At 45.8% G+C, this 14924-nt stretch overlaps 1 protein-coding gene and 1 long non-coding RNA gene across 9 annotated transcripts in view; one reads left to right on the plus strand and one right to left on the minus strand.

The window, feature by feature from the left end:
• Positions 1 to 5082, plus strand: part of LOC115842644 (centrosomal protein of 164 kDa) — a 71346-nt gene extending 66264 nt beyond the window's left edge. For all 8 annotated transcript variants that reach the window (XM_060304099.1, XM_060304107.1, XM_060304102.1 and 5 more), the window contains 5 exons: positions 10 to 124; positions 609 to 953; positions 1719 to 1785; positions 2542 to 2664; positions 2820 to 5082. In XM_060304099.1, coding sequence (XP_060160082.1) covers positions 10 to 124; positions 609 to 953; positions 1719 to 1785; positions 2542 to 2664; positions 2820 to 2916 — 747 coding nt within the window. In that variant the 3' untranslated portion in view covers positions 2917 to 5082. The remainder of the gene's footprint in view (positions 1 to 9; positions 125 to 608; positions 954 to 1718; positions 1786 to 2541; positions 2665 to 2819) is intronic.
• LOC115842677 (uncharacterized) lies at positions 1580 to 4730 on the minus strand. Its single transcript, XR_004035422.2, has 3 exons — positions 4486 to 4730; positions 2809 to 2877; positions 1580 to 2193 (listed from the first exon to the last, which is right to left on the minus strand). It is a non-coding gene; the product is annotated as an uncharacterized lncRNA (long non-coding RNA).
• Positions 5083 to 14924: the final 9842 nt, after the last annotated feature.

The raw sequence follows: 14924 nt of genomic DNA on the forward strand, positions 1-14924 counted from the left end.
ACCCACCAGGCTTCAGATGAAGACACTCCGAGAAGACCCCCCACTAAGAAGGTGGTGACCTTTGACCTCAGCGACCTGGAAGATGGGAGCAGTGACAGTTCTGAATCCTGCCCCCTGCCTCACAGTGAGTGGGGTATCCACGGGGAACGGAGGTGCAGCCCCTCCCTGCAGCCCCGTGTGGGGGCTGTAGGGAGGGGCTGCACCTGTGGCCCCCTCCGGGGGCCAGTGTCTGGAGCAGATGCTTGGGCAAGAGTGAGCCCTCTGGGTTTCCCAGCACACTGGGCCCAGAGGCTCAGGGGAAGCCTTCTGATCATGCAGGGTTCTCACAGTGAGACAGGGGTCCCTCCTGGTGCCGTCCCCAGCCCCCCAGGGAGGCTCTTCTCCCTCTGCAGCCGTGGCCTACAAAGGGGTGGCGGCCCTCACCCTGGGGATACTCTTTCTCTCGGCCAGCTTCCTGTCTGGAACACAGAAGCCCTGGGGCTTTTGTTGGGAGGAACGGGGAAGGGGTGGGGATGTGGGCCAGTAGGATGCACAGTGCCAGCTGGGCCTGGGCCATTCCAGGGCCCCGAGCCCGAGTCCTGCCCCACCCTCTGCCTCTTCCCTTTCAGTCGGCCCGACCCCGAGTCCCACTTTCCCCAACAAGATCCACTACCTGAGCAGCTCCCTGCAGCGGATCAGTGGCCAGCTCAACGGTGTCCTCAGCGTGCTGGGCAGCCTTAACACCCAGCCTCCGCCGCTTTTCACCTCCACACCCTCACCGCTCCCCACCCAGGCCTCCAGGAGCACCCCCGCTCCCTCCTACCCCTCCCTGGTCCGGGTCTCAGCCTCATCCCCGGCTCCACCCACGTCCACCCAGTGGGCCTGGGACCCAGAGCTGGGCCCCCGGCTCTCCTCCTCTGTGGCTCAGACTGTGGACGACTTCCTGGTGGAGAAGTGGCGCAAGTATTTTCCAAGTAAGCCTCCCTCTAGGCCATGTGTGGTTCTGGGTTCAGCCTCCCCGCCTTCCTCCTCTGCCTACCCCTCGCCCCCGACTTTGGCATGGCCCATTGACTCCGTGGTGGGTGCCTGAGAGGACCTTGCTGCTCGCCCTGTGGCTGGAGGCCCTATGTGTCTTGACGGTTTACCGGATGGGGCCTTTACGATGGATGCTAGAGCTCAGCCGAACCTAGGAGGTCACCGTTGTCAGTGTCACGATCGCTGCCATCTTGTGTGTTATATATATTATGGCCAGGCATTTTAGATATGGTTTTTCATTTAGTCCTTATATTAATCCTCTGAGGTTATAATATTTATTCCCATTTTACAGATAGACTCAGCGGTTAAGTATTGAAAATATGCTCCAGGGTACCCAGGGAGTGAGCAACAGACTGGGTTTTGACCCCATGTCTCTGTGACTCCAGGGTTCACGACCCCTTGGCTGTATGTGGCCTCCCCTGGTCTCATAACCCTGCTAAGGAATGTGAAAAGCCATAAAAACAGTTATTTGAAGGAAAAAGTTCGTCTCCTTATCCCGGCCCAAATTGAAAATAATTTCAGTTTTAGAAATAAAATAAATAGGACCATTCCTGGCCATCCTCTGTCTCTCACCTCCAACCACAGAAGCTTCTCCTGTTTTTGTCTGGGGGGCAGTGCCTTTGCAGTTTCTCGGGGAAGGCAGGAGGGGGCTGGCTCAGATGGACCGCTGCCCATTTCTGAACGCTTTCCTCCCGCTTTTCCAGCTGGCATCCCGTTCCTCAGCAGTGGCCCTGCCCCCCTGGAAAACAGGCTGGGGTATGTGTCTGCCAGGTAAGCCTCCCTGTGGGCTCAGGGTGGAGCCACACCATTCAGCTGCTCGCTGCAGCTCCCTGGGCAGGTGGGACCTGGGAGGGGACCGGAACTCCTTGTCACATCACCCAGAGCGGTTAGGCAGGTCCCCAGGCCACGAAGCTGCCTGGGTCTGCGGTGCACCTCCGCAGCCAGCGAAAAGTCCCAACCGATGAGGTCCCAGCGGGGCCCGGCGGGCCTTACCTGATCCAGCCCTGTGAGGAAGCTGCCCTGTGTCACCTTGGGGAGAAATGGGCCCCTGGTGGGGCCCTGCCCCTTCCAGCCCTGGTGTGTGGCCTTCGTCTCTTGCCCTGAGCTCTCTGTCTGCATCACACGGCTCCCTTCTTCCCCCAGGCCCACTGAGCAACATCTGGAGTGAGAGGGGGCACCCTGTAGGGGGAGACAGATGGGCAATTATTGAAACCTGTTATTAGTTTCCCGTTCATCTTATTCCTTACCGAATGTAGCCCCTGATGTATCCCTGCAGGCCCCCAACCATAAGTACAACCCCTCTCACCCTTTGGCCAACTTGGGAGCTGATGCTGGCAAGGTATTTGAGTCGATAGAGAGGGAAGCTTTTGCAGATGAGATTGGCCGGGAACAGGCAGATGTGGGAGCCTCGCCGTCAGGAGCATTCACCCTTTCGGGAACTGATGCGCCTCATCCCCGAGGGGCATTCTTGCCTGGCTCCAAGACCCCCCCCCTCTGGCACTCCTGCCTCCTCTGCCCTCCCCGCAGTGAGCAGCTCCGCCTCCTGCAGCGTCCCCCCTCCCAAGTCCCCGAGGCGGGCAGCACCAACTTCCAGGACATGATCGAGGCTCACCGCAAGTGGCTGGAACATTACAAGAATGACCCCAAGTCGTATCTTTTTAGCTGCTCTCCCAACCCCGATCCCTTCTTGCTGTAACTGCCAAGTCGTGTGCGCCCTCGGGGTGCAAGGAGGACCCCGTTGGGCCTGTGACCCTTCCCCAGGCGTGCTCAGCTGACTGCAGAGTTTTCCTTCACCTTGTGGCCAGACATCTCTTCTCTTCGGTGCCCAAGCCAACGGCTGGTTCCGGCCTCCTGCAGCTGGGCCTGGATGAGAACAACAGACTGAAGGTGTATCGCTACTGAGGCCCTGAGCCGGCAGGCAGCCTGGCCTTTCCTGCGTCCAGACCAAGTGTCCGAGTTGCTGCCTGCACTTCACTCCCTCTGATGATAAAGCGTTCTGCCGTCCCCTCTTTGCTGCTTGCCTCACTCAGAACCTAGAGGAACCACGGGGAACTGGTGGCGTTGGCGGGGGTGGGGGTGGGGGGAAGGATGGTATGACCAGAAACAGACCGTGTAACGCATCTCGGGCTGCCCTGTGTGACTCCTGCGGACTGGCAGCACTGACGTGGGGCAGCGAGGACAGGGGCACCTTCGCGAGAAGGTGGCACTGGAGGAGCTGCCTCCTTCCGAGGCCAGGGGACTCCTTTGGAGCGGAGTTGGCCTCTCGGACCTGCAGGACCTGCTTGGCACTCCCAGGGTCACGTGTGTGGCCCTTAATTCGCCAGAACAAAGCCCCCCACAGCGTGTCTGTACCCTGGGACCAGGCCCCGTCTCTCTAATACCTCAGCTGTGTAGAGATCAGACTTTTTTTTTTTTTTAATGTCCCCTTTCTTGAGTGTTCTCCCTCCTTTTGACTCTCTCAGTATTGGGCCCAGAGCCCCGCGGGAGGTGGCTGGAGGCTGGGCCCGGAAGTTTTGCTGCCTGTCTTCCCTCTGCTGGCCCTGGGGCTGACCTCAGGAGCACCCCCTTCCCCTTGCCCAGAGCATCCCAGCTAGATTCTCAGGGCTCAAGTACCCAACTATCAGGAAGCCAACAAGCCATAGGAAAAGTCAGGGATGGCTCTGGTCCTCACCTTGGCTTTCTCTTCCCGGCCCACCTTGGGTCTACACGTGGGTCATTTCCATCCGTCTTTTCCAGCTGTGCCACCGCCCACCCCGTCCCCCTGCCGCCCCTCCTCAGAGCTTGGAGACTTGTTCTGGAGGAGGTGAGGGGCCTGGCCTTGGCAGGGAGGGACCAAGTGCCAGTGGGAGCTGCTGCCATTCTGGCACGGCATCCTGCAGCCCCAACTCCCATCAGTGGGCTCCTCGGGGGGAAATGCAGGGGATGTTTAACGTCTGCCCCATTGTTTAAATACAATGCCCCCATTTTCCTTGTCTTGAAAGCCGTGGGGTTGCCCTTGCATCTCCAGTGCGTAGAAACCAACTCTCCACCATCCCACCCTCGTTCCTCTGTCATGGGGTAAGAAACTAAGATCTCATACGTTACAACCAACTCTGGTGACAATCCTGTGTTTTTTACGTCAATTAAATCGCTGCAGGTCCAGTTGCTACAAGGCAGTTGTGTGAATGTGTCTCCTTTTTGAAGGACTTTCCCTTCCTGTATTTTTAAGCAGGAGGCAAATTAATATTCACAGAACACTTAGGTATCGGATCTACTCACATGACAAACCTGTGATGTAGATAGTTTTAGCTCCATTTCTATGGATGAGAAAACCAAGCCTCAGAGATCTTTAAGTGCCTGAGGACCTGGAGAAAGCAGCTGAGTTCCCTATAAGCGCAGAGCCTCATACGCCATCACTGTGCCCTGAGAGCTCCCATCCCAGTGGGGAAGTGCCCCAGCCTCCCGACTCCACTTACCGGCCCCGAGACTTACTGTGCCATTTCCCAAAGGCCACTCGTCGTCGTTTTCCCCATGCAGACGAATGAAAGGTAAGCCCCCTGAAGTCCTAGGCTGGCAAAGTTAGGTGAGTCTTTCCTGCTCCAGTGGTGTGAACAGCCTTCGTACTCTTGGATTTGTAGCAACAAAATTGCTGGAAGAACCAACTGAGAATCAGGCCGTGTTTCATAGACTCGCAAAAGAAAACCGACTTAAAGACAACATACAAAGGAACCCAGCCTCCTCTGTGTCCCAGTGTCGGAGCCGCTCTGAGGACGGGAAGGAGGAAGGCGCTGAGAGGAGCCTGCGGATGACTCGTCATGTGCAGCCCACTCAGATCTCACAGTGGAGGGAGCGGCCCAGAGAGATCACGGGAGAGGCCAAAGGCGGGGCCTTTGCATGGCGGGGGCAGGACCAGATCTGAGCAGTCCTGACTCCTAGCCTGGGGCTTAAGGAAAGAGTATTTTTAAAAGGGTGTTTATTTTGAATAGGCTCTGAGTTCACATGGCTCAATATTCGAATGGTACAAGAGTCAGCCCATCCGTGGGCCGTTTCCTCGAAGGTAACAAATATACCAGATTTTATGTAAATAAAAGAAAGAATGGAGACTGTTCTGACTCTTCCCTTTTACTGGTGGGGTAAGGGTCATTCCTCCCGTGGGGATCAGACAGTTGCCCAAAGCTCTTCTGTAAGACATTCATTGCCTCTTAAGGGAGCAATGCTGAGCATGATAATAGCCCCACCCCCACCCCCGTAACACACATTAAAAACTTCCACACAGAATGGCAGTATGGAGGTGGGGAAATAACCCTGGCCTTAGGACACCTGGGTTTATTTCTCGCTCTGACATCCACAAGCTCTGCGACCTGAGCAAGTCCTTTCTGGGCCCATGTCTTCCCTGGTCAGAAGCTCGAAGCCCAAATCCACAGTCCAGGGACAAAGCAGGGTAGCTGCCTCAGATGCGGTGACTGAGGGGCCTGCCTTGGGTGGAGAGCTGCCCTCATCCGGAGAGGGACTGAATACGTCCAGTGGCCTAATATAGGCCCCAGGTGGGGAGGGATGCTGGCAGGGGTTGCCCATACCTCCAGCAGCTTCTTTGGAGAAGTGATGGTTAAAAAAAATGGATCAAGTACCATCACCAGTGCTGATGAATTGGAATGTTTCCTCATTCCTCCTTGAAACTTCTGCATCTCCAACCTAGGCCCCCGGCCTCCCTGCTTAGGTTTGCCATCTCCAGCAGGTATGTAGACAGAGGGCCCAGTGAAGGGCAGTGTAACACCATTTGCCATCATGGAGGAGAGGGGCATCTTCTCTTGGGGGGGGGGTCCCACTCAGGTTTAAAGGCAGTGGGGGTGTGAATCAAAGGTTCCCACTTTATCCTCCCTGTGCCTTGATTTTCACACCTGTAAAATGGGGTTAATGGCGGTATCTAGCCCAACGTAATAACAAAAATACCAAACAACCCAATTGAAAAATAGGCAGAAGACCTAAATAGGCATTTCTCTAAAGAAGACATACAGAGATGCTCATCATCACTAATTACTAGAGAAATGCAAATCAAAACTACAATGAGGTACCACCTCACACCAGTCAGAATGGCCATCATTAAAAAGTCTACAAACAATAAATGCTGGAGACGGTGTGGAGAAAAGGGAACCCTCCTACACTGTTGGTGGGAATGTAAATGGGTGCAGCCACTATGGAAAACAGCATGGAGGTTCCTCAAAAAACTAAAACTAGAGTTGCCATATGATCCAGCAATCCCCCTCCTGGGCATATATCTGTACAAAACTATAATTCAAAAAGATACATGCACCCCTATGTTCATAGCAGCACTATTTACAGTAGCCAAGACATAGAAACAACATGTCCATCAACAGATGAATGGATAAAGAAGATGTGGTATATATATACAATGGAATACTACTCAGCCATAAAAAAGAATGAAATAATGCCATTTGTAGCAACATGGATGGACCTAGAGATGATCATACTAAGCAAACTATGAAACAGAAACAGACGCACAGGTAAAGAGAACAGACTTGTGGTGGCCAAGGGGGAGACGGGGTGGGGGAGGGATGGAGTAGGAGTTTGGGATTAGCGGATGCAAACTAGTATATATAGGATGGATAAACAGCAAGGTCCTACTGTATAGCACAGGGAACTATATTCAGTATCCTGTGATAAACCATAATGGAAAAGAATATGAAAAAATATATGTATAACTGAATCACTTTGCTGTACAGCAGAAATTAACACAACATTGTAAATCAACTATACTTCAATAAAATTTAAAAAAAAATTAAAGACGATTTAAAAATAGCAGTATCTAGCCCATAAAATGGTTATGAGGATTAAAGAAGTTAATCCATATAAAGTTCTCAGTGTTCAACACGCAGTAAGGGGAATGATGTCACCAAGACGGTGACGTAGGGTGTTCCTGACTTTGTCCCCCACCACAAGAGCAACTAACAACGATTCATGGACAAGACACCACTGAGAGAATCCTAGAACCCGGGAGCAAGGATGAAGCACCTTCTGTACCACAGAGACCCAGGCAGACCACACTGGGGGGTGGGGGTGGGAAGAGGGTAAGAGGAGCCGCTACACACTGACCACATTGCCCCTCCCCCAGGTCAGCACAGCCCACCCCACACCGAGAGGTCTCCCTTGGGCCTATGGTTCCTCCAGAGGGAAAAGAGAGTCCAGGGGTGACATCCAGCACCCCCAGAATTGTGGGTCACTTCATGGGAGCCCTGGTTTCACCCCCTTGGATTGCAGGGGACTCTGTGGGGCTCAACCACTGGGAATCTGATGGTGATGGAGAAGGGGGAGAGGCCTCCAGCACTGGGTCTTGGCAGACCAAATTCCCACTTGCAGAGCCCACGTAGTAGTCCCAACCTGTGTCTATGCTCATTTGCAGAACAAGTCGATGGTGCAGTGTGACCAGGGAACTTGGTGCGGTGCAGGTCTGCACGACTCAGCTCCTCAAATGAGGAGTTCTGCAGTCCCTGGAGCCTGCTCGTCTCACTTGCAGGCAGAAGAGCTGAGTCGTAGTCCCACCAGCTGTGGTGTGCCTCCCAGCCCCTCCCAACCAGAAGGCCTCCTTGGGAAAATCTGGGAGTTGTCGGAAGCGGCCTCCCAGTCCTGCCCAGGCAGGAGAACAGACATAGCCCTACCGGCTGCCAGTTTGGCTCTTGGCCCATCTAACAGGAAGCATTGCTGAGAACACCTGGAAGCTGCTACGTAATCCTGCAATGCTTGAGTCCAGAGGCAGGGGCAGAGCTGATCACCCCCAGAGCAAAGCCAGTAGCCCTGTTGGACCAGGGAACTTGGGGCACAGGTCAGCTTGAGTCAAGACCACAAAGAGCCTTAGTGGCCTTGGAGCTGTTCTCCCAGCTCCTGGGCAGAGAAACTAATTCATAGCCCCACTTATTGCTGAATAAAGCCTTTAGCCCACCTGACAAGGGAACCCTCCCAGAGCACATGAGAAGCAGCATAGCCCATCCAACAGCCCCTAGCCCAGTGGCACTAGGACAGAGAGCACAGCCTGTGGCTTTCCCTGTCTACAGAGCAAAACTGGTGGCCTCACCTGACCAGGATATTCCGTGCACAATCTTGCCTGATTTGGGTCCTCAAGCAATGAGCCATGCAGGCCCTGGGTCCCATTCTGCTGCCCAAGAAGGGCAAGAAAGCAAATTCATAGCCCCACCAACTGCTGAGAATAGCATCCAGTCCCAACTGTGTAGAAAGCCTGACCAGAGAACTCAGGCAACGACAGAGCCCATCCTACAGCCTCACTTGGGTAGGGAACCATGTCAGCAGTCTTATCCAGCTGTTCTTAGCCAGTGGCATCCCCCCCTCCCCAATTTCAGAGCTTAAGCAGTTGCCTCACACAATAATAGATCCTAGTAGCAGGCCCCACCAGCAGATACATCCAGAAATCCAAACTGAGCTGAGAAGTGAACTGTCTCTGCCAAAGCAAACCTGCAAATTCTGGAGGAAGAGATCACTTACTCAAATGGGAAGATATCAACATAAGGAATCAATGACCAAGAAAAATCAGATAAATATGATACCACCAAAGGAAACTAATACAGTTCTAAAAACTGACCCTAGAGAAATGGAGATCTATGTTCTGTCAGACAAAGAATTCAGAATACTGCTTTTAAGGAAGTTTAGTGAGCTACCAGAACACACAGATGACTAAATGGAATTAGGAAAACAAAGCATGAACCCAAGAAGTTCAGCAACGACATAGAAACCATCCAAGAAAAAAAAGAAAAGAAAAAAGAAATCCTAGAGCTGAAAAATACAATTGAAGAATTCAATGGGGAGTAGAAAAGCAGACTCAGTCATGCAAAAGAAAGAGTCAGCAACCGGGAAGATAGGAAATTTGTAACTGTCCAGTCAGAGGAGCAAAAAGAAAAAAAAAAAAGAGTGAAGAAAGCCTATAGAGGGCTTCCCTGGTGGCGCAGTGGTTGAGAGTCCGCCTGCCGAGGCAGGGGACACGGGTTCATGCCCTGGTCCGGGAAGATCCTACATGCCGCGTAGCGGCTGGGCCCGTGAGCCATGGCCGCTGAGCCTGCGTGTCCAGAGCCTGTGCTCCGCAACTGGAGAGGCCACAACAGTGAGAGGCCCGCATACTGCAAAAAAAAAAAAAAAGAAAGCCTATAGAACTTATGGGACACAAGGTAAAGAAACAACATTTACATTATGGGAATTCTGGAAGGATAAAAAGAGAAATGGATAGAAGGTATATTTAAAGCAATAATAGTTGAAAACTTTCCAAAGAAGGGGATAGAAGTAGACACCCAGATCCAAGAGAATCTCAAATAAGTTGAACCTGAACAGGGCTACACTGAGACACATTATAATTAAACTGTCAAAAGTCAAAGACAAAGAAAGAATTTTAAAAGCAGCAAGAGAAAAGAGAAGTTACATATAAGGGAACCCCCGCAAGACTGTTGGCAAATTTCTCAACAGACACGTTTCAGGTCAGAAGAGAATGGGATAAAATATTCAAAATATTGAAAGGAAAAAAAAAAACTGTCAACCAACAGTACTATACCCGGTGAAACTGTCCTTCAGAAATGAAGGAGGGATAAAGACTTTCCTGAACAAACAAAAACTGAGGGAATTCATCACCATTAGACCTGCCTTATAAGAAAAATTAAAAGGAATTTTTTGAGTGGAAATAAAAGGACTCTAATTAATATCATAAGAACTCAGAAGGCAGTGTAAAACTCAGTGGTAATAGTAAATAAATGGTCAAAGTTAGATTCAATAATGTGGTAATGGTGGTGTGTAATTCACTTACAACTCTAAAAGTTAGAAAACAAATGTAGTAAAAATAACCATAACAAAAATAATCTGTTACTAGTTATACAATGAAAAATATGTAAATTGTAACTTCAATACTCTAAAATATGAGAGGGAGGAGCAGTAAAAGTGTAAAGCTTGGGAATTCTATTGAAGTTAAGTTGTTACAATTTTAATGTATTTTCTTTAAGCCTCATGGTAACCACAAGTGAAAAACCTATAGTAATTACACAGAACAACATAAAGAAGTCAAAGCATTCTTTTACCACAAGGTATCAAAACACACAAAAAGACAACAGGATAAGAAACAAGGTGCAATGGATCTAGAAAACAATTAACAAAATGGCAGCAGTAAGTCCTTACTTATCAATAATTACTTTAAATGAAAACAGACTAAACTCTTCAATCAAAAGATGTAGAACGGTTGAATGGGTTTTTTTTAAAAAAAGATCCAATGATATGCTGCCTACAAGAGAGTCATTTTAGCCTTAAAGACACATAGACAGTGAAGGGATGGAAAAATGTTTCAAGTAAATTGTAAGAACAACAACAACAAAGCAGGGGTAGCTATACTTATATCAGACAGACTTTAAAAATGGTAAAAAAGAGACAAAGAAGATCATTATATAATGATCAAGGGGCCAATATATTAAGAAGATAAAACAGTTGTAAATATTTTTGTGCCCAACGTCAGAGCACCTAAATACAAAAGCAAAAGCTAAGAGCTAAAAGGAGAAATAAACAGCAATACAATATTAGTTGGGGACTTTAATACCCCACTCTCAACAATGGATAGATCATCCAGACACAGAATCAGTAACAGTGGGTTTGAACAAGACTAAAGACCGAGTGAGCCTAACAGACACATACAGCTGTTCTGACAACAGCAGAATATACTTTCTTCTCAAGTGCACATGGAACATTTTCTAGGATAGACTGTACATTAGGCTGTAAAACAAGTCTTAGAAAATTCAAGGAGACTGAAATCATACCAAGTATCTTCTCTGACAACAATGGTATGAAACTAGAAATCAATAAGAAGAGGAAAAATGGAAAATTCTTAAATACATAGAAATTAAATAACACTTCTGAACAACCAATGGATTAAAGAAGAAATTAAAGGGGAAATAATAGAATATCTTGAGATAAATGAAAATAGAAACACAACATACCAAAACTTATGGAACGCAGCAAAAACAGTTCTAAGGAGGAAATTCATAACAATAAAAGCCTACATTAAGAAGCAAGAAAGAGCCCAAATAAACAACCTAACTCTATGCCTTAAGGAGCTGGGGAAAAAAAACAAAGAAAGAAAAAAAATGAGCCCAAATTTAGCAGAAGGAAGGAAATAGTAAAGATTAGAGTAGGAATAAATGAAATAGAGGATAGGAAAATAATAGAAAAGATTAACCAAACTAAGAGTTGGTTCTTTAGAAAGATAAACAAAGTTAACAAACATTTAGCTCGAATAACCAGGGAAAAAAGAAAGAGGACCCAAATGAAAATTATAAATGAAAAAGGAGACATTACAACTGATTCCCCACAAATACAAAGGATCCTAAGAGGCTACTATGAATAGCTATACATCAAAAAACTGGACAACCTAGAAGAAATGGAAGAATTCTTAGAAATATACAAACCAGCAAGATTGAATCAAGAAGAAATAAAAAGTCTGAATAGACCAATTACTAGTGATAAGATTGAATCAGTGATAAAAAAAAAAGACCTCCCAATGAAGAAAAGTCCAGGACCAGATGGCTTCACTGGTGAATTTTACTAAACACATTTAAAGAATTAACAATCCTTCTCGAACTCTTCCAGAAAAATTAAGAGTTGGGAACGCTCCCAAACTTATTTTACAAGGTCAATGTTACCCTGATATCAAAGCCAGAAAAGGATGCTACCAGAAATGAAAAGTACAGGCCAATAACCCTGATGAATATAGATGCAAAAAATTTCAGTAGAATGCTAGCAAACTGAATTCAGCAGCACATTAAAAGGATCATTCACCATGATCAAGTGGGATTTATTCGTGGGATGCAAGGATAATTCAACATATACAAATCAATAAATGTGATGTATCACATTAATAGAATGAAAGAAAAAAAACCATGTGATCTCCTCAATGGACACATAAAAAGCATTTGACAAAATTCAACATTCATTCATGATAAAAACTCTAAACAAATTAGGTATAGTAGAAATGTACCTCAACATAATAAAGGCTATTTATGATAAGCTCAAAGCTAACTTCATACTCAATGGTCAAATGTTGGAAGCTTTTCCTCTAAGATCAAGACTAAGACAAGAGTGCCCACCCTCATTACTCCTATTCAATGGAAGTGATCAGGCAAGAAAAGAAATAAAAGGCATCAGAATTATAAAGTAAGAAGTAATATTGTCTCTATTTGTAGATGACATGATTTTATATACAGAAAATCATAAAAACTCCACCAAAAAACGATTAGATCTAATCAATGACTTCAGTAAAGTTGCAGGATACAAAATTAGCATACAAAAAATCAGTAGTATTTCTATATGCTAACAACAAATGATCTGAAAATGAAATATAGAAAAGATCCATTTATACAATACCAACAAAACCAATAAAATACTTAGGGATAAACTAAGGAGGTGAAAGATCTCTATTCTGAAAACTACAAGACATTGATTAAAGAAGTTGAGGAAGACACAAATAAATGTTCATGAATTGGAAGACTACAGTTAAAATGTCAGTATTACACAAAGCCACCTATAGAGTCAATACAATCACTATCAAGATTTCAATGACATTTTTACAGAAATAGAAAAACAACACTAATGTTTATATGGAACCACAAAAACCCTGAATAGCCAAAACAATCCTGAGAAAGAAGAATAAAGCTGGAGGCATGATACTCCCTGATTTCAAGCTGTATTACAAAGCTATAGTAATCAAAACAGTATGATACTGGCATAAAAATAGACAGGTCAGTGGAACAGAATTGAGAACCCAGAAATAAACCCAAGCATATACAGTCAACTAATATTTACTAAGAAAGCCAAGAATACTCATTGGAGAAAAGATAATCTCTTCGATAAATGGTGCTGGGAAAATTGGATATTCACATTTAAAAGAATGAAACTAGACCCGTATCTTACACCACTCACGAAAATTAACTCAAAATGGATTAAAGACTTAAATATAAGACCTGAAATCATGAAACTCCTAGAAGAAAACATAGGAAAAAACTCCTTGACATGGGCCTTGGCAATGATTTTTTGGATATGACACCTAAAGCACAGCTACAAAATAAAAAAATAAACAAGTGGGACTACACCAAACTAAAAATCTTCTGCACAGCAAAAGAAACAATAAAGTGAAAAGAACCTATGGAATGGGAAAACATATTTGTAAATCATATATCTGATAAGGGGTTAATATCTAAAATATTTAAAGAACTTATACACCTCAATAGCAAACCCCCCAACAATCCAATTAAAAATGGGCAAAATCCTGAAGAGACATTTTTTTTCCAAAGGAAAATATACAAATGACCAACAGGTACATGAAAAGATGGTCAACATTACTAGGCATTAGGGAAATGCAAATCAAACCCACAAAGAGATATCACCTCATGCCTGTTAGAACGGCCATCAACAAAAAGATGAGAGATAACAAATGCTGGCAAGAATGTGGAGAGAAAGGAACACTTGTGCATTGTTAGTGGGGTTGTAAACGGGTACAGCCACTATGGAAAACAGTAACCTCAAAAAATTAAAAATAGAACTACCGTATGATCCAGCAGTTCCACTTCTGGGAATATTTCTAAAGGAAATGAAAACACTAACTTGGAAAGATATCTCACCCCCACGTTCAAAGCAGCATTATTTATAATAGAAAAGACATAGAAACAACCTGAGTGTTGGATAAATGCATAAAGAAGTTGTGGTATATACATACAATGGAATACTATTCAGCCATAAAAGACTGAGGAAATCCTGCTATTTGTGACAACATGGATGGACCTTGAAGGCATTATGCTAAGTGAAATAAGTCAGACAGAGAAAGACAAATACTGTATGATCTCACTTATACGTGGAATCAAAAAAACAAAACAAAACAAATCAAAACTAAAACAGAAAACTCTTTGGTTGTTGGACTGAGGTTCTTTGACCAGCACCAGTGCTCTGAGACTGAACCACATGTGTTTTTGTTTTCATAGGAGTTATACTTTCTTACAGGTAATTATAAAGATATGAGAGTATCCATGCTAAGTGGTGAGCAGAGTGCTTAACACAGTAGACTCTCAATAAAGAGGAATATCATATGATATTTCTTATATGAGGAATCTAAAAAAAATGATACAAATGAACTTATTTACAGAACAGAAACAGACTCACAGACTTAGAGAATGAACTCATGGTTACCTAGGGGGGAGGGTGGTAGGGAGGGATAATTAGGGAGTTTAGGATTGACATACACACACTGCTATATTTAAAATGGATAACCAACAAGGACCTACTGTATAGCACAGGGAACTCTGCTCAATATTCTGTAACAACCTAATGGGGAAAAGAATTTGAAAAAGAATAGATACATGTATATGTAAAACTGAATCACTTTGTTGTACATCTGAAACTAACACAACATTGTTAATCAACTATACTCCAATGTAAAATAAAAAGTTAAAAAAACAGCAGTTATTAGTGTGTTACATTGTATTGTTTTCTTGTACCTTGGGACACTATGCTGAGAAAATCAAGATTTCATGAGGCTTCAGTCTTCACTGGTCTTCCACTCCCTGACCATTTCTTCCACTCTTTACCTGTCATCCATCTATCTAACATATATTATGCTTTTATTAAGTCAGGCACTGTCCTGGGTATAACTGTGAAGGGATAGAGCCGTTCTCTGCCCTTCATGGTACCAAGACTTCGGGTGAAAGTCAGAGGGGTAGATCAAGCTTAGTATAAGGGGGACTTTCCTAGCAGAGCTGTCCAAAGGTGAACTGTGCTGGCTTGGGAAGTGATGCATTCTCTATCAGGAGGTAAGCACGTGAAGGACAGACGATCTTTGCTAATTGCAGAAGGGATTCAAGATCTGGATGGAAGTCTGAACTAGGTAGCCTTGA

This window comes from Globicephala melas, chromosome 8 (assembly GCF_963455315.2).
Source record: "Globicephala melas chromosome 8, mGloMel1.2, whole genome shotgun sequence".
NCBI classification, from domain to species: domain Eukaryota; kingdom Metazoa; phylum Chordata; class Mammalia; order Artiodactyla; family Delphinidae; genus Globicephala; species Globicephala melas.